Source organism: Pistacia vera, unplaced genomic scaffold (assembly GCF_008641045.1).
Source record: "Pistacia vera cultivar Batoury unplaced genomic scaffold, PisVer_v2 Contig318, whole genome shotgun sequence".
Lineage (NCBI taxonomy): Eukaryota > Viridiplantae > Streptophyta > Magnoliopsida > Sapindales > Anacardiaceae > Pistacia > Pistacia vera.
In genome coordinates this window covers 738,429-759,802 of record NW_022196133.1, presented here as the reverse complement: position 1 = coordinate 759,802, position 21,374 = coordinate 738,429, and the positions used below count along the sequence as shown (strand labels likewise).

At 38.7% G+C, this 21,374-nt stretch overlaps 3 protein-coding genes across 3 annotated transcripts; all 3 read left to right on the top strand.

The window, feature by feature from the left end:
- Positions 1-3,585: 3,585 nt before the first annotated feature.
- Positions 3,586-7,273, top strand: LOC116136720 (RNA-binding protein 38-like). The gene is made up of 6 exons (XM_031422386.1): positions 3,586-4,144; positions 4,233-4,356; positions 4,465-4,573; positions 5,393-5,432; positions 5,523-5,802; positions 6,928-7,273. The coding sequence occupies exons 1-6, from the start codon at positions 3,962-3,964 to the stop codon at positions 6,999-7,001; spliced, it is 810 nt and encodes a 269-aa protein (XP_031278246.1). The 5' UTR covers positions 3,586-3,961; the 3' UTR covers positions 7,002-7,273.
- Positions 7,274-8,437: 1,164 nt separating this feature from the next.
- LOC116136700 (protein TRANSPARENT TESTA 1-like) lies at positions 8,438-9,349 on the top strand. Its single transcript, XM_031422370.1, has 2 exons — positions 8,438-8,773; positions 8,924-9,349. The coding sequence occupies exons 1-2, from the start codon at positions 8,438-8,440 to the stop codon at positions 9,347-9,349; spliced, it is 762 nt and encodes a 253-aa protein (XP_031278230.1).
- Positions 9,350-19,480: 10,131 nt separating this feature from the next.
- LOC116136725 (7-deoxyloganetin glucosyltransferase-like) lies at positions 19,481-21,033 on the top strand. Its single transcript, XM_031422391.1, has 2 exons — positions 19,481-19,997; positions 20,093-21,033. Exons 1-2 carry the CDS (start codon positions 19,487-19,489, stop codon positions 21,031-21,033), a joined length of 1,452 nt encoding a protein of 483 aa, XP_031278251.1. The 5' UTR covers positions 19,481-19,486.
- Positions 21,034-21,374: the final 341 nt, after the last annotated feature.

Below are 21,374 nucleotides of genomic sequence, written 5' to 3'. Positions count from 1 at the left end.
TATGAATGAATTCCTCACAACCATGGAGGCTTCATGGTCAGGTTTGTTTTCTTAGTGTAAAATCTAGAAGGGATAATGTAATGTTTTGTGCAGCTAATAAGGGCATGCATTGAAACGAAAAATAAGAAGAAATTGCTACAAAAATACTACATGAAGCAAAATTAATGTTAGTTAAAAACCAAAAAAGATTTTAGCACCTCAAACATGTACTGTTTCCTCATATTGGAACACGAACAGTAGGTATGCTGCAAGTCAGCCGAAAAGTTAGGAAAGGGCAAGAAAGTAACATGTAGAGGATCCAGCAAGAGCGATATAAGCCACAAGAGTACAGTTGGAAAGTACACATACCATAAGATACCCATAACCACTATACACACGGATTACTTGATAAACATGAAAAAAGAACTTTTATTAACAGTACACTACCCGAAAAATTCACATAAAAAAAGAAACAAAGTAAAAAATGCTTGAAAACATACACGAACAAAGTCAAAAAGCATATATTCACAAAAAAATAGAAAATCAGAAATGAAAAGCTAGTCAAAAAACATAGCCACTAATTCGAAAAGGTGGTGGGGTGGAGAGAGGCTCGAACTCTGACCTCAGGATCACTCCAAGTATGAGACCTACGCGCTAGCCAACTGCGCCCACCCCACTTGCTAAATATTAAGAATCTAATTAAATAAAATATCCAAAACAGGATTCAACTGATAAGATATTCCAATTTAAAATAAAAAGAATCGTAATGGTTATGGAGATAATTTTGGAGGCTTTAAATATCCATTAAACAAATAAAATATCTAGATAAGTTGTTTGAAACTAACTTATTCATAATAAATAATTTGGCTGACTTCATTTAGAGGGTTTGATTTTCATTCGCTGAAACTGATGGAATGTTAATCTACCCCTTGAATTTGAAATCATGAATAGGGTTAGTAAAGAGTATCAAGTGAGGCTATATACAGAGTAGAATCTAAGGTTACCACTTGTTTTGTTACCGAATTCTTGATTAATATTTCTGTATTGTTCAATTAAATGAGTGTGGATTCCGCCATTTGGGCTTTTTTCCTGGTAATAACCCACGAGGATTTAGCAACTGCCTATGGATTTTGTGGTAGTATTAAATGGGCCCATTGGTTGGTCGGAGCCTTTTATTTTTTCCAATAAAGACATTTTTTTTTTGAACTGGAATTATGTCCAATTATAATCACTTCACTTGGAGAGGGATTGTATTTGAAACATTTGATTTTATCCAAAAATATGATATAAACAACATTTTATTAATCAAATCACAACTCTTAACAGACTGTAACAAAAATATTATAACAGAAACCTTGAATTGACAACTTCAACTAAATATTAAGTTGCGAAGAGTAGACAAAAACTAGGGAGGGCATGGCTGTTCTCTTTCATTTTTTCCCGGAGACAAGGGTAGTGCAAAATAATAAAATCTACTAGAGCTTTCAAGTGAAATGACGTTATATGCCCCAAATTACCATATCTTTATAAAGTTGTACAATATCTTTATAAAGTTGGACCATATAAAGATGGGAACTACTCGGGGCGGGGGGAGAGGAGATGTGACCCTAGAGATGGCAATTGTACCCAGATTTTGGGTACAGGGCTGGGCCGACGCATTACCCGTTGTGGGGATGGGCACAGGCTTGGGTATGGTTTTAGGGCTCGACCCGAGAATTCAATTTGTTCAGTTAAATTCATACCAATCACACATTAGGATAGTTCTCAAGTATTGGTAAATAAATAAAGATTTATATGGGTTTAGAGTAGAGAGTAATGCAATTGATTAGTGAGAGAGAGAGAGGGTGTTTAATTTTTTACCCGTCCGCTGAACCCGGTTGTCATGCATAACTTGATAATCAATTTTATCCCAACAACTTTGAACTAAAATTATTAATGATTTAGCGGAAATTTTTAGGAGTTAGATATATGGTAATCATAATTACCAATATTTGCAATAATAAAAGGAAATCCTTCTTTTAATAGAAATCATTTTGGTGTAATTATGAGAAGGATAAAGATCCTGAGAGAGGTAGCACAGTCACAGTGGCAAAAGAGGGGTTATACCATAATTGGGAGACTTTGAGGAAGAAAGAAATATGTAAAGAGAAAGGTATTTTGTTGCCCACAAAACAACTAGAATTTGTGGAAAGAAAGGATTTACGGTGCAGCTTTAAATAAACACATTGATTGGTGGGAGTTGGTGGATGGAGGAGGTAGTAGTGGGTGGGCTCAGCTTCACTCACAATAATAGGAATGAGCAAATAGAAAGACAGAGTAATATGTCTGATATCCTTGGTGTAAAAGAAAGTAGATGAAATCCAGCTCATTGTTCTCACAGAATAATACGACCCCACGTGGAGAGCACTGCCAGTTCACCCAGTTGTACACTACTCATAAAACTAGACTTCCTTATAGCTGTCTCCTCGTCCCTAACGCTGGCAACAAGCTAAATTATAACTCTTTTGTCTCTCTCTCTCTCTCTCTCTCTCTCTTCCATTGTTTCTGTGTGTGTATTTATGTCTTCAGAAAAATATGATTCAAACCAGAGAGATATGGACATGACAAACATGTATTTCCATTCAGGAAGTGGGAGAATCCTTCAAAGTCGTATGGGGGTATGGACAGCTTTATGGTTTTCCATTAACCTATAAAAAAATGCAATTAATATTAGCTTAATTGTATGTTGACTTGACTATTATAGAATGAGATGGTTACAATTTCTGCAGTTTAAAGTTTTGTTTCAATCACATCACATCACAGCCGCCCAGCCCACGGCTTAATTTGTTGCACATGATTTTCTATCTGTAGTGATTGTTAGATTAAATATATGGTCGATCCGTTTCTGATCCTAACTGTTTTATTCGTTTGGAAGTTGGCTTTGGAACAGCTCATGATTAGAGGGGCTTAGGAACATGGGTTCATGTGGGAATTATTCAAGAATCTTCTTGAGGATTAATGAGAGAAAACGTCAAAATTATATAGGCGTAAATTAGCTGTTCTTAACTTAATTACAGTAGTAGATCACCTAAGACAACTCAATGACCCTGATTAATGACCTAACACACTGCTTTAATTATAATGCCTCGTATTTAATAAGTCTCCACTCCATCAATCGCATTCAACCAATATTTTCTGTTGTGGATGTAAATAATCGAAACTATCAACTTTGATGATCATGATCATGATCATGATCATAGGGTCCATCTCAAGCGTTACATGACCCCGCATTGCCAATGAGTTACCAATTAATTTATATATATATTCTTATAATTAATTTAATAACAGGGATCATTATCCTATATTAAAAGTTGAAAACAAATTTACGAAATATATAAACAGGGAAAAGAAACAAACAGCTAATAGTTATATAGAAAACTAAGATTAAGGCAGAGGCCAAAAGAAAACATAGAGAATAACACTAAAAAAAAACAAGTAAAGAGATGGGAAAGGATTAATGATTGGAGGGTGGGAGGGTATATTAATGTATAACAGGGAGGACAGACTCAAGTCAAGTTTGTAGTGAAGCAGCTGTCATTCGATATTACAAAACCAACCTTTCTTCTCTCAATATACACCAAATTCCTTCTCTTTCTCCCTCTCTCTAAAAACCACTTGTTTTTTTTTTTTTTTCTTTTACTTAACCAACCCCATTTGTTCAGAAACAACCCATCAAATAATAACAACAGCTGCAACAACATAAACTAACTTCATCTCTTTCTCTGTTGTCCCTCTTCAATGATTCGTTTGTGTTGGTAACAGAAGGGATGGAGATAGAGCAAAAAGCTAAGGTGGAAGGGAAGATACACAGTTTAGTTAGTTATTATTGTCAATATTATATCTGATCGATCGATCAAGTTCATGCATATTATACGACAACAAACCAGTAGAAGGCCAAGAATAATACCCCATTGTTTTTCATTTTAATGATAATTTAGATGCCATGGCTTATCCACATTACCGATCACAGTTTGGTGACACGACGTTTACAAAGGTTTTTGTTGGGGGATTAGCTTGGGAGACCCCCACTGAAGAAATGAGTAGATATTTCGAGCAATTTGGAGACATTCTTGAAGCTGTTATTATCACTGATAAGAACACGGCAAAATCTAAAGGATACGGATTTGTAAGTCCGAAATTCATACGTGATTATATCAATTGTTCTTTCAGGTCTGTTCGTAGCTTAATTTCATTATCATTATTGTTTCATTTAGGTGACTTTTCGTGATCCGGAATCGGCCAGGAAGGCTTGTGAGAACCCAAATCCGGTGATCGATGGAAGAAGAGCTAATTGTAATATTGCTTCATTAGGACGGCCTAGACCTTCGCCACCTCGAGGTCCGTTTTTATACATTTTTATGATTGTTGTTTCTTCGGCCGGTGACAAGATGATAAAAGCATTTTGTGTAGAAGTATTATTGAAATGATAAATGTTTGGTGATACAGGAATTAGAAATCAAGGTGGCAACGTTTATCAGGGAGCTGCGGCGTCATATGGTGGAGTGGCAGCACCATTGCCTCCACCACCACCCCCTATCATTTGTCCACCTTATGGGTAAGTTGCTTTTTTCCTTTTCCTGAAAAATTGTTCATTTTACTTTCAGGAAATGGTCCATGCCCTTTAAAGTCCGATGCATTTTCATTTTCTTTTTTCTTTTGTCCTCCGTCGGTACGCTTCACATTACCTATTAATCATGTACAATATAGTTTTTCTCATTATTTTTATTTTTTGGGCGAAAACCGCGTATATACAACAGGTGTTTAATAGCATTTACAATCTTACATATGCATGAGGACAGCAACGAAACGGCCAGTGACCCCCCTGGTTTTCATAAATTAGTTTAGACCTCGTCAAAGAGAATGAACATTTTTTTTTTTTTTTTTTTTGAGAATTTACAAGAATTTGATATTTATTTAAACATGAGATTGATATTAATGAACTGATGTGTTATATATATATATATATTGGTTTAAATTGTGATATTGCCAGGACAGAACGATAGTGACATGGGTCAAACATTATCCAAGTAGTGCCCTTAATAAGCTGAGGAATTAATGTAGGGCCTATAATTTATATATAATAAAGTGTCGTAACTTATACAAGGGTGTATTTTTGTTATATTTATGGGTTAAAAAAATTAATATTATTATAGACTATAGTATTAGTAGCAAGCATAACCAACACTATCGTGGTAGGGCCCAAAAAAAAGCGTTACAATAATTTTGATCATGTTTCCATTCCTTACCTAAAGTAGCATAACATATGCTACATTCAGTAATTACTTCTCCACCAAATCAAGCTATCTTATTTAATTCTTTTTATCTTTTCTATTTCCAAAAGTAATTCATTCAATAAAATCTACTTTTTTTTCAGGTACCCAACTTACACTCCGGATTATGGCTACCATCATCAAGTTAGTGCTTCTGTTTTTTTCACTCTGTCAATTATTTTTTTACATTGAGTAATTAACATTACAATTGAGTGCGCACATGGTTGCATGCAGGCTCTCTATAACCCACAACTTCAAGTTCAACACCCACAATACTATCACCAAATGTACGGAACAAGTTCAACCACCATGGGTTCGCCCTATTATTATGGTTATTCTTTGCAATCTTCAAGGGGAACATACTCTGCACCTCCACAGCCACATCCTCAGCCGCAGCCTCAGCGAGTACCGCCTCTTTCCTATCTTTACTATCAGACTCCTCAAATGGAAGCCAACTATCCTCCTCCCCCGCCTCTTCAACTCCCAAGGCATCCCTTCCCCTTTAATTCTTCTGGTAATTTTACTAACCTTCCATTCATCATTAACAATATTAGTTGTACCCAGTAGTTTCTATAATGGATAGGTTGAAATTAGCAAAGTTATCTTCCTGTTGCTCTATCCGCAAATGCACACTGACACATGTATGGATAATTTTATATATATATAGTTATTATTAATTAGGAGGTTTAGTTTTGTAGGAAGAGGGATGGGGGGCCACATGGGCAACCTCAACCATGTGAGTGAGCTGTCTGGTTATTGCCATGACCCGATGATGGGTCAGTGGAAAGTCCATGACAAAGGAGCATAGTGTAATTAAATAGTGATTGCATGTGGTTTCAGTATTTAGATGATGGTTGATTCTGAAGATGCAGTCATAAAAAAGGCCCACTGCGCATGTTATCTACTGCCATATTGTCATTGCTTTAAGTGAAAACCAAAAGTAAAATATTAACAACAACAAGAACAATGGTGATTGATATATTTCATATTGCATCTTATTGGGGAAGACTATAAATTACAATCTGGTTAAGTTCATCACAGAGTAGCTTGGATTGCTCTGGTGAATGCCATTTTTTTTTAAATCATAAATATATTTGTATACTGCATAGTTATCAGGTTATGATCATTATTTTCATGACATGCACTTTTTTTGACAGTGACTGTACCAAATAATACAACTTTTGTCTTTCTTTTGGACTGAGACAAATGATCAAAATTGAAAAATTAATTTTTTTTTTTTTTATATCCAATTTATTGCTGTAGTTGAGCTGTCCTTCAAGTTAGACTGTACCATTTTCTAGGCAAGCCATAACCCCACTCGACCAGAAGCATCAAAAAGAAATTTTCCATTGGTATGGGTAATGTTCTCACAGAAGCAACGTGATAATGCTTAGAATAGTTATGGATGATTCTAATAGTCATTCTTTGACAACTGGGTCACCTTCAATCACGTCTTCCACAGTTAGTCAAATGAGATAACATGATTTGCAAATGGCTTGTACCTATAATCTTGTTGTTTATGTTATCTTCATCATAGCTGGAGGACCCTTTTGCTTAATTTCAAAAACAACTTTAAAGGTTTCTTTTCACAATTAGATTCTTAATTCTCTCGTAACTGTGTGTGCACCGTTGGTTTCAGATTCACAGACTCCACAGCAAACATCTGCAGAAACAGAAGCCCGAGAGGTTACTTCAGAAAGTCCAAATACCTAAGAACTTAATCTGATCGAGGGAAAAAGTTTCAATTGTAAAATCTTAATATGCTTATGCTCTTCTTATCACTCTATATCACTCCTATACTCAACCATTAATATATTTTTTCTGTCCAAAGCTGTAACATTTGGTGACTACAGCTTCAAGGGACTACTACTTGTGCTCTCCACAGTTACGGCATGCAGCAAAAGATGGACTAATCACCAACCTTATTCAGAATTTTCTGTTTTTCGAAAATTCTCCAAATGATTATTATTCTATTATTTCCCAATTTCATTTCAGTTCTTCATTCTCTAAGTAGAAAAATTTAACACCTTTTAGAAAATTTGTATGAACTGTGAACAAAATTTGGGAACTACATTTCCTCAATAAGAAAGAAATTTTGATAAATTATGAAGGTTTCAGATTTATGTTTCTTTTAATTTCTTCATAGTAGAAATTCATATGAATTTTATAGAAATGCATGATTGTGGCCACATCCATGGATGCTCTGAATGGGGGAATGAAGACTGTTTAAATATATTAATCAACTTCTGTATTCACAGTAATTTTCAAAGCAACAGGCTAACTTACCTGCGTTCATGTTAGCAATTCTGGTTCTGGAGGAAATTGATGTGAAATTAGCAGAAATTTGGCTCATTCTTCCGGAAAATAATTGAACAGAGAAAAACTTTGCTGATCATGACACTAAATTAAACCATCAATTTAGAGAAATTCTACAAATATATCAATTTTGCTTATAAAAGTTAATTACAAGCGAAATCTTAATCCATTGTATGGTAGTCACGGAAAAAGTGAAAATCTAAGTAAAGAACATCGATCCTTGTTTCTTATACTGTGGTTATTTCTCTGTGTAACATAAGAAAATAAGTCCACTGTATAATTTACTAGATTATTCCTTGTTTGAATGCCATACGCAAATCTTCAAAGAGTTTTATTGTATTAAATGGATATAAATGAGCAGTCATCATCACAATCCTTAGGTAGTAATTAATCATATCACCACTGCAATGCAATCTCTCTCTCTGCTGCTTGTGTCTGTTGTGAATCTAATGTCAAAGAATTGATTACCAATTAGAGTTAGCTTAAAGATAAATACTAAATTGCCATAGATTTTCAACCTTCTGCAGAGCAATTGTTGCCCAAATCAGAAAACATGGGCCACAGAATTTAAGGTATTTCCTTTCCATTCCTAAAGTTGATAAACAGAACAAACAGGAGAGATTTATTAGCCCCTTGACAAAGGTTGTTTTCATTCAACCACAATATTCTCCAGCCATGCACTCTACATCTACTCTTACTTTCTCTCGACCTTAATTTTCTGTTATAATTAATTTAATTCCAATCATCACTCCACAATCCACACTACAATATCTTATATTAAGAACCTCTTAAATCTCATTCTTTAATAATTTACTGAGTAATCCTGTTGTGTCATGAAGCCTTCAGATATTTCATGCCACTCCAGTTCCCTTGAGCCACTTGATCTCTTTCCAAGTGCAACACCAAATTCTCACGACTCTATGCCATTGCTAGACTCTTTACATGAAAAGCAGAAAGCACATGGTGAAGAAAAAGAGGATGTCACAGTGGCCTTGCACATTGGCCTTCCTAATTATTCATGCAGCATCAATAATCTTAACTTGAAGGGAAATGCAAATGTAGCAGCTCAACAATACTGGATACCGACTCCTGAACAAATACTCATAGGCTTTACTCATTTTTCTTGCCATGTTTGCTTCAAAACCTTCAATCGCTATAACAATCTTCAGGTACATGCAATAACTGAACAGCAACCAGTAAAGGGCTCTTGCAATATCAGTCTTTATTTAGTTTTAATAATTATAAGAGATTGTTATGTTATGTATCTTTTTTTAACATGTTTAATTTCCCTTTGTCATACTATGAGAATTCTGTGGCAGATGCACTTGTGGGGTCATGGATCTCAATATCGTAAAGGACCTGAATCACTAAAGGGAACCCAACCACGAGCTATATTAGGGATTCCATGCTATTGTTGCGCAGAAGGGTGCAAGAACAACATAAACCACCCCAAGCCAAAGCCGCTAAAAGATTTTCGAACATTACAAACGCATTACAAGAGGAAGCATGGACACAAACCTTTTATGTGTCGCAAGTGTGGCAAATTCTTGGCTGTGAAAGGTGACTGGCGAACTCATGAAAAGAATTGTGGCAAGCGTTGGCTATGTGTTTGTGGGTCAGATTTCAAACATAAGAGATCACTCAAAGACCACATTAAAGCATTTGGCTCTGGCCATGGCCCATTTCCTCCTCCTTTTGACGGTGTGGTACTCGAGGATGCTTCGTCTTCTTTAGTACTTTTGTAAACATTGTTCAAAACTACTAGAATAAGGCATGAATCAGTCGTGACATTTGGTGCAACCACTGGATTTCTTTTTAGCTTGTTGATTTGGTTACAATTCACGAGCGAAATGGTATTTTAAACTCTTAATTCTATTTAGACGTTTTATCATTAATAAAAACTTAAAAAGTGATGGACAACAGAAATAAAAGTTATTTCACTTTTATAACAAAAAAATGATCATATGATATTGAGATACTTTACCTCTCATAAATCAAAAAAAGTACAAGAGACCATCCAATAGGTTATTATAGTAGTAACTTTATCCAACATTAAAAGGATTTCTTATGTCCTTGGATATGTTGGTCTAAGGTAGGACTAAAGCACTTGACATTACACAATTAGCAAGTACAATCCAGATTTGATTGTCAAAATAATATGTTTGAAACGGTGATTTTTCAATTATTTGCATAGTCACTTCAACTGCATCAATTATTCAGTATGCATGGAAGTTGTCTTCTGCGCATCCACAAGAGTAGAGAGCACGTACCTTTTCTTGTTTTAACTTGAACGGCTTCATTTGTTAAATGCACAAGTGAGTGACTCAGATCTCTCGATGGACCTCCTATCTTGAAGCTGCTGACGCGCTAAATACTAAAACGTTTTTTTTTTTTTTTTTTTTTTTTTTTTTTTGGGACTCTGTTGTGGAGTTAGGAGATTTCGTTGACTATCGCCAATTTCTGGAAAAGGTCTATTCCCTCTCAAAAGTAATGCTGTTTATGTTATATTATAATTTGAAGCTACAGTTTTGTTAAAGTAATCATTCAACTTAAAAATCTTATATAAACTTGAAGTAAATGTAGTATGCGAATGAGACGATTTGATTAGAATTAATTAATTTGATGTATCAGGTTAATAACTATTGAAACCAAAAATTTAAGTGTTATTATTAAGGGATTTCTTTATGTAAGTTTGAAATTTGAAAATATTGAGAATGATTCCTTTCATATATAGACATACAGATATGAGTTACATGGCTAACGTTTTTGATTGGATACCTAGTGTGGAAGGTAAAAGATTGATTATTAAGTGCACATACAAAACTTTTATCAGAACTACAGATGCGGATGACACTATCCTCAATTAAGTGCTGAAAAATGAGGGTAATATCAATAGAAGAAGTTGATATTATACTCATTTTGGGTACTTTTAATTATAATGATTTAAAGCGTGAAGTTTTGGAACCAATTTCGTCCACTTAGCCTCCAATCAACAACAGGTTTCTTGGACTGGCTTGATTTGAAGAAATCAAACTCGGTTGTTTATGTTCACTTGGCAGCATAAACAAACCTTTTTATGGGTAATTAGGTTTGATGTAGTCAATCGTAAATCAGCCATTCTTCCTACTTTGTCGTAGAAACCACATGAAGTTGTCTCCTGGCAAGTTGGTGTCCCAAAGAAAAAGTTGTAATGCTCCCAGCGTTGGGAGGTTTCTGACACACATTAATTGAAATTCTACAGAAGAAAGTTTGTAAATGTAGTGGTGCTCCTATGATATGCTGCTGGCCTTTCTTTGCTGATCAGCAGCCAGCAGGCCAACACTGAGTTAGCTCTTTCACGACATATGAATAAATACTGATACAAAAAAGAGGTGATATTATGGTATGCAATAACATACTTTGACAATGATAAAAAATTAAGAACGTTACTACAGCATTTAGTAAGATGTCTCTGGCATATGTGACGCATTCAGTGATGTATTTAGAATAGGCCAGAACAGCAGTTAGCCATTAATTATCAGCAATATTCATACTGCAACAATGTTAATGGTGGATTTCCAGATTGTTGCCAAGAATTAATTTTGATTGTTTGTTAATTGATTCTACAAGTTTCCTGCTCTACTACTAAATGAACAATTAAGAAATACATGAATCATGAATCTTGTATTTCTTAATGGTTCATCTGTTACTGAAATTTGATTTGTGAATACGAAAATTCGTACCAACCAGAGAGATCCGATTGACCTTGGTGGAACCGGAACAGATGTGAGAGTGATTACGATAATCAACGAGGATGAATGATAAATGCAATAAAGAAAAAGACAATAAGATTTTTAAAGTGGTTCGGCGAGGTACCCTCTTATGCCTACGTCCATTGTTCTTGTATTTGCTATGAGAGCTTACAACAAGAGTTCTATGGAAATTCTCTAACCCTTTTTTCATCATTTAAAGGGGTTTATATACAAGGTTTGTACAAAGGAAAGAGCGAAAATAAAGGGATTACAATTGATTTGAACTGCAACTCTGATATTCTCGCCATTGGGCGCTGTGATTGCGCAGAGATTGTTTTTAATCTGGTCATTCCTATAATATTTGCTATCTAAAGTTATCTGGGAATTAATTGAATAATCATTCGGGTTGTTTGCGACTAGCTTGTGCTAGGTCGAGCTATATGTCGACGAGCTTATGTTGGGTCAGACAATCGGTAGAGTTGGACTGATTCTGGGTTGATCTAATTCCTCGCAATTCACCAGGCTTGATGGAAAAATCACACACAACATCTGTCCCCTAGTGTTCGATACTCGTTTCGTGCTTCGAAGACTATTGCTCGATTTGATATTAGCTCGACACTACCAACAAGTCACTGGATGCAGGTTCGGTAGAGCTTTAAGGGTTGACCTCACGCCTGGTCGACGTACTTCACACTTGAATTTTCATTTCCTGTGATACTTGACAAAACTCAGAAAATTAAAAGTTAGGGCAAATATGTGATTTCCATGCGATCATGTCACATTAAATGCAGCAGCCTTTGTCAGTCACGTTTCGTCGCGCGTGGGCGACTGCAGCTGTCCATGCGCTAAGTCAGGGTGACATGCGGTGACGGTTATCATTGTAGCTGTCTAACAGTTCATTGGCCCTTGCGGATGGATGACATGTGGCCACGTCTAAGGGCTGAGATTGCTCAACAAATGAAGGGTTGAGATTCACTATAGATGGATGGCTACAATTAAACCCCACCCTTTCGTCTTCCATGCAAACCACTATAAAAGGTGGTGAAGTCGTCAGAATACTCATTCAATCCACGAAAGTTTTTTGACACCTTTGTTCACTTTGTTGCTGTTTCATCATCGTCACGGTGCTCTCTCCGGCAAGTTCCTACACTTCTTTTGTTCCAGTAAGGTTCTTTTCCCTTTCTTTATCTATTTTTCTAATTTTCGCGACAAAGGGTGGCCATTGTTGTGGCCACATTAAGTGTTCTAGGGCTTTAGTAGGGTTTTTGGGTGCGTCTCCGACGATCTTGGGTTTAAGGTGGGTTTAACGAAGTGGCCACAAGAACCCTAGGTAGGTCGCGTGCGTTCATTGTGTGGCACGAGCTATCTTGGGTGCCTGAATTGAATGCAAGTGTGAAATGGTCGTCGAGTTTTTGGAGCTCTGACACATGTTCGCTTCTGTTTCAAGTACCCAGAAGTGAGCTATAATCATGTCTTCTTCTAGTAGTCACACAATCGATCGCATGTTCGACTCGCTCGTGGGCTCGACAGTCCTTGGGGATGCAACCCTTGAGGTCTTTGAGGAAATCATCGTGCGAAGCTCAGATCCCGACGCGGTGGGCTCTTCTGACCGTGCTTCGATACAGTTGGCTCAATCCAAGCGGTCTCCAATCCATAGGCTGTGAAGAGAACCACAATCTTCGATTACTATTGGGGATCTAGAGCTTATAAGACCTGTCTATGTGCCGCAACTTAATTTAATGGTTACAAGGGACTTTTCTCGAAAGAATCTCCCGCCCAGATGGGTGGCAATCTCTAAGACCCTTCTGAGATGTGGATTATCTATTCCTCCTCATCGTTTTATTAACAGCGTGTTGAAGCGGTTCGACATCATTTCTCTCCAGCTGTCTGCAAATTCGTATGTAATTATCATGAGTCTATACATAGCGTACATGATCACTGAATTGGGTAAGCCATTCGTCGAGGAGCTCGTCCATCTATATAGGCTCAAGAAAGGGCAAGACCAAACGTACTACATTCCTAAGGCGAGGAAGGTATGTTTTAACGGGCTTGTCGATGTCCCAAAAAAGGTTCCACATTGGGACTCACAATTTTTCTTCTATGAAGCTCGGGAGAGCGGTGTGTTCGCTTCGAAAACGAGTAAGACTTCGACTTTCCGTGCGTGCGAGGATTGCTTTTGAGCTTTGTATTCTAGATAATTGAGTTGCTTTATTTTGCAATTAACGTCGAGCAAACCTATCTCCTTGCCGCGAGCTTGCAGAGGCTCCAATGTTTCAACGACCTTCTCGACGAATAGTGTAATGTTAACGAGATCATCACGCCTTTTCACTTGAGGGCATACGGCTTATGTCGGGACGACGCCAAGTTTCCTACCATTTTTGAAAAAAGTTTAAGTTATCGTTTACTCGCGCTTATTCTCCTCGCGCGGATAGGTCGCTCACTGTTTGCTTATTTTTTGTAGACATGTAGGCCGAGAAACCAAAAGGCCTTAAGAAGAAAGCGACAGCCAAAAAGACATCGGTTGCTTTGGCGACGAAGCAACCCGCTGACATTGTCGGCATGAAGCGCGGCAGTGGCGAGCTTAGGGAAGGCCCAAGCGCGAAGAAGCCCGTGATTGCCTCAAAGGCAGTTGACGGGAAGAGTGTCTCTGAGCCCCAAAAGGGGCCGGCAAAAAAAAAGCCCAAGCCAGCTAGTGGCTCGGGAAAACAGAAAGGGCCCGAGTAGTACGATGGCTCGAGCAAAAGGAAATCGTCAGAGCCTTAGGCGGGCTCGAGAAAGCAGAAAGTGGTCGAACAGCAGGTTGGCTTGGGCAAAGAGGTCGCTGTGCAAGCTGGCGGCCTACAAAAAACAACGGCCAAGGATTTGGCCAAGAAAAAGTTCGCTCCTACGGGCCAGGCTAGAGGGAGTAAGTCTAGCTCTTCCCTTCCAAAAAGTAAGAAAATGGATGAAGCAGCCCAAGCTGCGGTCGACATGCTGATCGATCAACTCCCCGACTAGAGGTGGGCAGGGACCGGTCCCAAGCAGGCTTAGGCCTGGGCCCGTTTGGGACTGGGCCCGTTTGGGACTAGTCCCAAATGGGACCAGTCAGTCATGTCCTAGGCCCATGAGAAAAATTAAGACTCGAACCAGGCCTTAGGCCTGGTAAGGACTGGTCCCATAGGCCTAGGACCGGTCCTAGGACTGGTCCCAGGACTGGTCCCAGGACTGGTCCCATGGGGCTATGGGACTAGGCCTTAGGCCTGGTAGGGACTGGTCCCATAGGCCCAGGACCGGTCCTAGGACTGGTCCCAGGACTGGTCCCATGGGGCTATGGGACTAGGCCTTAGGCCTGGTAGGGACTGGTCCCATGGGGCTTGGATAATTTATTTCCCCCCCTCAATTTTTTTTATATTTTGGGGGCAAAACAAAATTTTTTAGGGGGTTTTTAGTATTTTTTTTAGGGGTAAAATTTATAAATTTTTTAAATCTGGAAGATTTTTTTTTTTATAAATGTTGTAAAATTTAATTTTAGCCTTCGTAATTTATATTTATTTTAAAATTAACAGGGGGTTTTATGTAATTTGACAGAGGACTATATTGAACAAATACAAAATTTTTTGGTCCCAGGCCCGGGCCTTGGAGGAGGGCCCGGGCCTTCCTCCTTAGGCCTGGTCCCGTTTTGGGACCAGGCCTCATAGGTCTGGTCCTCTCAAGGACCGGTCCTAGGACCGGGTTTTAGAGCTGGGCTTTTGGGCCCGGTCCCAAATGCCTAGCTCTATCCCCGACCATATTAGCATTGGGGCCTTTATGCCCAAGGACGACGTCACCCTGGGAACATTCGAGGTTGTAGAAAAGAAGAAGGAAGCCAGACAGGCTGAGCTCGAGCAGCTGAAGGGGGAAATTGGCACCTTTAAGGTCAAGGAAAGAGATTCCTTGACAAGCTCAACGCGAGCGAGGCCGCGGGAGTGAAGGCTAAAGCTAAGGTAATTAATGCTGAGAAGAGCTTGGCACAATAGCGAGGTGACAATAACAAACTGAATTCCGAGCTATCATTGACTCAAAATGCTATCTCGGTCTGGGAGGCCAAATTTAAGTAGTCCTCGCTTGACCTTGCCTAGGAGGCGGAAGGTCGACGGAAGGCCGAAGCTGAGGCCGGGCAACTCATACTTCAAATTGAGGAGTTGAACAAGGCCATCACTACTCGGGCTTGGTAGATATCGGTCTTTCTTGTACATAAGTTGTGGGATGCCCACCCTTCAATCGACTTCTCTTTCCTCTCGCGAGCTTATCAGAAGGAGGTCGACAGAATGAAGACCGAGGTTCAAGGAATGGCTTACATGTACTTGGATAACTTCAAGGCTGATGGTGAAGGCTAGGAAGAGGTTGATGAAGGTGAAGAGGAGATTGGTCTCAAGCAAAAAGTCAAGGATCCGGCTCCCCTGACTACACTTCCCCCAGGCGAGGCTCCCAACCTTGAAGAAATTACTGCCATTCCTTCCATCAAGGAACCGTCTCTTCCAATTGGTGACGAGCTCTCTGGACCAGTCGTGGATGATCCCCCTTTGTATTAGGTCTTTTATGACATCTTTCAAAGCCCAACACTTATTGGTGTTATGACTAATGTCCTAGTGGTATTAACAATATTTTTGCCGATCTCTTTTGCTTGGAGCCCCTCTCATCCTTTCTGGAGTGAGCAATCTCTTTGCCTCACGGGAGACTTCATAGATGTGAGCTATATCTCGTGTGAGGGGGGTATATTCTGTATATCGCGGGAAGGGCTGTCTGTCCCCTCGGTTATTTGTTCTTTGCTTTTTTGGGACCTATTGCAATCCCTATCATTGCGGTCTTAACCCCCGCACTTGTGTGATGGGCGATCTTATCGCCTATCCAGAGCTCTTCGCATCGAGCTTCTAGCCAATACTGCCAGCGTGTTTTCTACTCACTGGTGTTTTGCAGCAATTTGATAAAACTTGGCCAAGCTCACGTGATCTTCACTCTGGAGCTCTTTCCACAGCTCCGTGTTTGGCTTGATGCCTGCATTCAGCAAAGTTCAGACGGACTCATTTGCTGCATCCGCAACATTCGCTTGTTCATTCTAGAACCTCGTTAAATACAAGGTCAGTATTTCATCCCTCTCTTGACGAATGTTGCTTAAGTAACTGAGTGACACTGCGAACTGTCTCCTTGCTTGAAATTGATGTAGGTACAACGAGGAGAATTGTTGCCAGGAATTGATGGAGTTCACCTTGAGTCTCTTATACCACCTTTTGACATCCCTTACTAATGTGACTGTGAAGCAGAGACACTTCGCCAAGTCACAGACCTGGTGTAGTTCCATCAGGTCATTGAAATTGTCGAGGTGGTCTCTAAGGTCCTCTCTCCCGTTGAATTTACTCTCTGGCGCTTTGATCCCTGTGGAAGTGGGGCCTGGCAAACCTCCTATGTGAAGGGGGAACTCACTATTTCTTCCACTGCGCCGTTCTGGCGGGCCCTTAGATCGTCGAACATTTTCTGCACGCGATCTAAATATTCATTATGGTTGCCTTGGCTAGCTCTGTTTAGCCTTACTTCGAGTAAGTGAGTTCGCAAGTCTGTGGCGTGCGAAGCCCCTCCATTGCGCGCGTTGATGCGCAAAGTCGAGTCATGATGGCTAGGCTGGTAGGTGTTATCATTCTCGTTGGTGCATTGCTCGCGACGTCAGTTATAACCAGAACGTCGATCATTGTTGGATTGGCGCACATGACTCGTCTTTTGAGCTTGCGAGGATTGAGCTTGTCTCGGGCGTGGGTTAAGATCTGCAAGCTGTTGCTAGGGGTACCGCCGAGCGTCTCGGGGGTGACCGTTGTCTTCGCTCTCACCCAGTGGTTGCTTCCTTGGCCGTTTCTCGAGGTTAATTTGCCCGCGAGATTCACACTCATGAGTGGAGTTGAGTTTATGATAGCGAAGGTATCAGTTGCCTCTCGATGTTGACGAGTCAGATTGGCCACCTGCTGAATTCATACCTGTTAGGGAGGCATCAGCGAAGTGTGGCTAGTAGAGGTTCTGGGCAATTGGTTGCTGATTTCTCAGCTCAGCCACGTTTTGTTGCACCGCTTATACAACCATTGTTCTGATCATCTCAAGCAACTGGTTGTTTTCAGGGTTTGACGTCTTTGCCCCTTGGTTATTTGTGACGTGCCGAGTTGGCGACACAAGTGGTCGACGTCCGACAGCATCCTGTTGCACCTCCTGATGGGTGGTTTCAACATTTTCATGGTTTTCGGTGGTGGTCTTCAATATGGTACGCACGATCGCAAGCCTAGACTGGGTAGGTTACTATGGCTGTTCGCTGGAATTTCTAAGATGTTGGTGGAGGCCCTTCCTCTAGCACCAAGATGTTGATACGAAAATTCGCACCAACTAGAGAGATTTGATTCACCTTGGTGGAACCGGAACGGATGTGGGTGTGATTACAGATAATTAGCGATGGGTGAATGATAAATGCAATAAAGTAAAAGAAAATAAGATTTTTAAAGTGGTTCTGCGAGGTAACCTCTTAAGCCTACGTCCACTATTCTTGTATTTGTTGTGAGAGCTTACAACAAGAGTTCTATGAAAATTCTCTAACCCCTTTTTCATCATTTGAGGGGGTTTATACACAAGGTTTGTACAAAGGAAAGAGAGAAAATAAAGGGATTACAATTGATTTCAACTACAACTCCGATATTCTCGCGATTGGGTGTTATGATTGCGCAGAGATTGCTATTAATCTAGTCATTCCCGTAATATCTGGGATTTGATTAAATGATCATTCGGGTTGTTCGTGCCTAGCTTATGCTGGGTCAAGCTATTTGTCGACGAGCTTATGTTGGGTCAGATAATCGATAGGGTCGGACTGATTCTGGGTCGATTTAATACCTTGTAACTCACCGAGTTTAATAGAAAAATCACACACAACAATTTGGTACAAATATTTCATTATGAATCAAATGAAACTTAATTTAAGAGACGACTTCATCATGAATCATCATTGAATGAATCAAGTAAAGGGTTAGGGTTAGTAAGATTTTGCTATCATATATATATTTCTTTGGATGGTGATTAACTCTCCTCTATACTGAATTTGACGGAGTCCAGCGTACTTATTCCATTGTTTATTTCTTTCATAATTGGCTGACGTCATGATTGTTTTTTAAAATCAAAGTTTATGCATAATTAATTTTGCATGGTGATGTTTGTCGCTATTATTTTGTATGTAATCCAAGTGATTTGTCTTTTCAAGTTGTCCATATTCTTTAATAACCTAGAGATGTACTCTATTTATGACAAATTAGTTAGATATAAGCCGCCTTGGACGTCACTAATATAGACACAATAATCTTTTAAACAAATTTAAAAACGGAAAGCACTGTTATGAACTGTTTTGAAAAAGAAGTATTATGTTAGATGATGGTGCAATGAAAAATATACATTCGAGATTATTAATATAAGAATAAAATCATATTAAATAAAGAGACACAATATTTACGTGATTCAGTATAACTCGTCTACATGTAGGATAAGAGAAATCTATTATAGTTTCATAAACACGATATACAAAAGTACAGAACATCATAAATCTGATACATAATTAACAGAACTGAAACAATCCTAGTTTCTAACCATGCTCAACCCAGTACCTAGAACAGAAACAACCTTAGTTTCTAAGACACTTTACGCATGATGTTTAATAACCGCTATATCAAATATTTTGCGTTCTCATATTTTCTCATAACCTTGAATTGGTTTTCATCTTTATGGTTATGGTAGTATATGAAAGATTTTATTTCTATTTTTATTTGTAATTATATTTCTTATTAAATAATTTACTTAAAGACATACAATTTTACACGCTAACAAATAAGAAAACAAAACACAATATCCCAACATCTTCGTCTTGTAACAATGATATCAAATTAAAAATTTAAAAAGGATGGGCAGATAAGTAGTATTTGTCTCTTATATGTGAAAATGAGATACTGGACTGATGTCAGGAGATCAATAATGATGATATCAAATTGGTATTTTCAAATCCATTTTGTGGGGGTATGGTCCAAATTCCTTCTATAAATTTACTAAACCTTGCAGGCTAAGCACCAATTAGCTAAGGTGAAAGAAAGATCGAAATTAGCAGAGCTAGAGATAGGGTCTGCGATGCTTTCAGAAACTAATCGCCCTCATGCAGTTTGTGTTCCATTCCCAACTCAAGGCCACATACATCCCATGTTAAAACTAGCTAAATTTCTTCACCACAAAGGCTTCCATGTCACTTTTGTAAACACAGAGTTCAATCATAGACGGCTGTTAAGGTCCCAAGGCCCTGAATCTCTCAATGGTACCTCAAGTTTCCGTTTTAAAACTATTCCCGATGGTCTCCCTCCATCTGATGCTGACGCCACGCAAGACGTTCCCTCTATATGCCACTCAACCAGGAAAACCTGCTTAGCTCCCTTTAAAGATCTTCTCGTGGAACTCAACAGCACGTCTTTGTCAAATGTTCCTCCAGTCACTTGCATAGTATCTGATCTTGTTATGAGTTTCACTCTTGAGGTTGCTAAAGAGCTGCATATTCCTAACGTTCTTTTTTGGACAGCAAGCGCTTCTGGCTTCATGGGTTACGTGAATTACCGAAATTTAATAGAAAAGGGTATATTTCCTCTCAAAGGTAATCCTCATTTATTTCTTTGACGCATGTCTTAATTAATTACGTACGTAGTTTGAAAATTATGCCACTGAATTCCCTTTACTTCTGACATGTAGATATGAGTTATTTAACAAATGGATTTATGGATACTGTTCTTGATTGGATACCTGGTATGGAAGGTATAAGATTGAAGGATATGCCAAGCTTTATCAGAACTACTGATGCGAATGATATTATGGTCGATTTTGCCCTGGGAGAAGTTGAGAATGCACGTAATGCAACTGCACTCATTTTCAATACTTTTGATGATTTAGAAGGTGAGATTTTGGAAGCAACTTCTCCAACTTATCCTCCTATCTACAGTATTGGTCCTCTTCAGCTCCTCCTGAATCAGGTTCCACTTGATAATGCTCTGAGTCTCGTAGGATCAAACTTATGGAAAGAACAACCCGGGTGTTTGGAGTGGCTTGATTCAAAGGAACCAAACTCTGTTGTTCTTGTTAACTTTGGGAGTGTAACTGTCATAACAGACTATCAACTTGTCAAATTTTCTTGGGGTCTTGCGAATAGTAAACAAAGCTTTTTGTGGGTAATTAGGCCTGATCTAGTCATCGGTGAATCAGCCATTCTTCCTCCAGAGTTTATGACAGAAACAAAAGAAAGGAGTCTCCTGGCAAATTGGTGTCGCCAAGAGGAAGTTCTAAGTCATTCAGCGATTGGAGGGTTTCTAACCCACAGTGGTTGGAATTCTACAATGGAAAGCTTGTGTGGTGGTGTGCCTATGATATGTTGGCCATTTTTCGCAGAGCAACAGACCAACTGTTGGATGTGTGACACTCAATGGGGTGTCGGCATGGAAATAAACTCTGATGTTGGCAGAGTTGAAATTGAGAGACTTGTGAGAGAATTGATGAATGGAGATAAGGGCAAAGAAATGAAGAAAAAGGCTATGGAGTGGAAATTATTGGCATTAAAAGCAATTACTTCTCCCAATGGTTCCTCTTACTTGATTATGGAGAAAATGATAAATCAGGTTCTTCTCAATGTACATCAATAAAGGATGCTTTAAAAAATAGTAGTCCATAATTAAATTGTGTATTTTATGTTAAATTTTATATTGGTGTATTTTGTATTTTATGCACAGTAAAAGAGCGTGCAGATTTTATGTTCTATGTAATAAAAATTATAAAAGTCTGCATTAATAATCATGTAAACCTTTTACACAAAGTCAAATATATATACAAAATACCAATTAACTTTTACGGAACATAGCCCTTTTCATATTTCCACAAACATTAACATATGATCTCATGTAAGTATGTCAATCTATAAGTGGGGCACTTCCGCACTTACATGTAAAAATCTTTCACAATACATAAATAATCATAAAATAGAGGT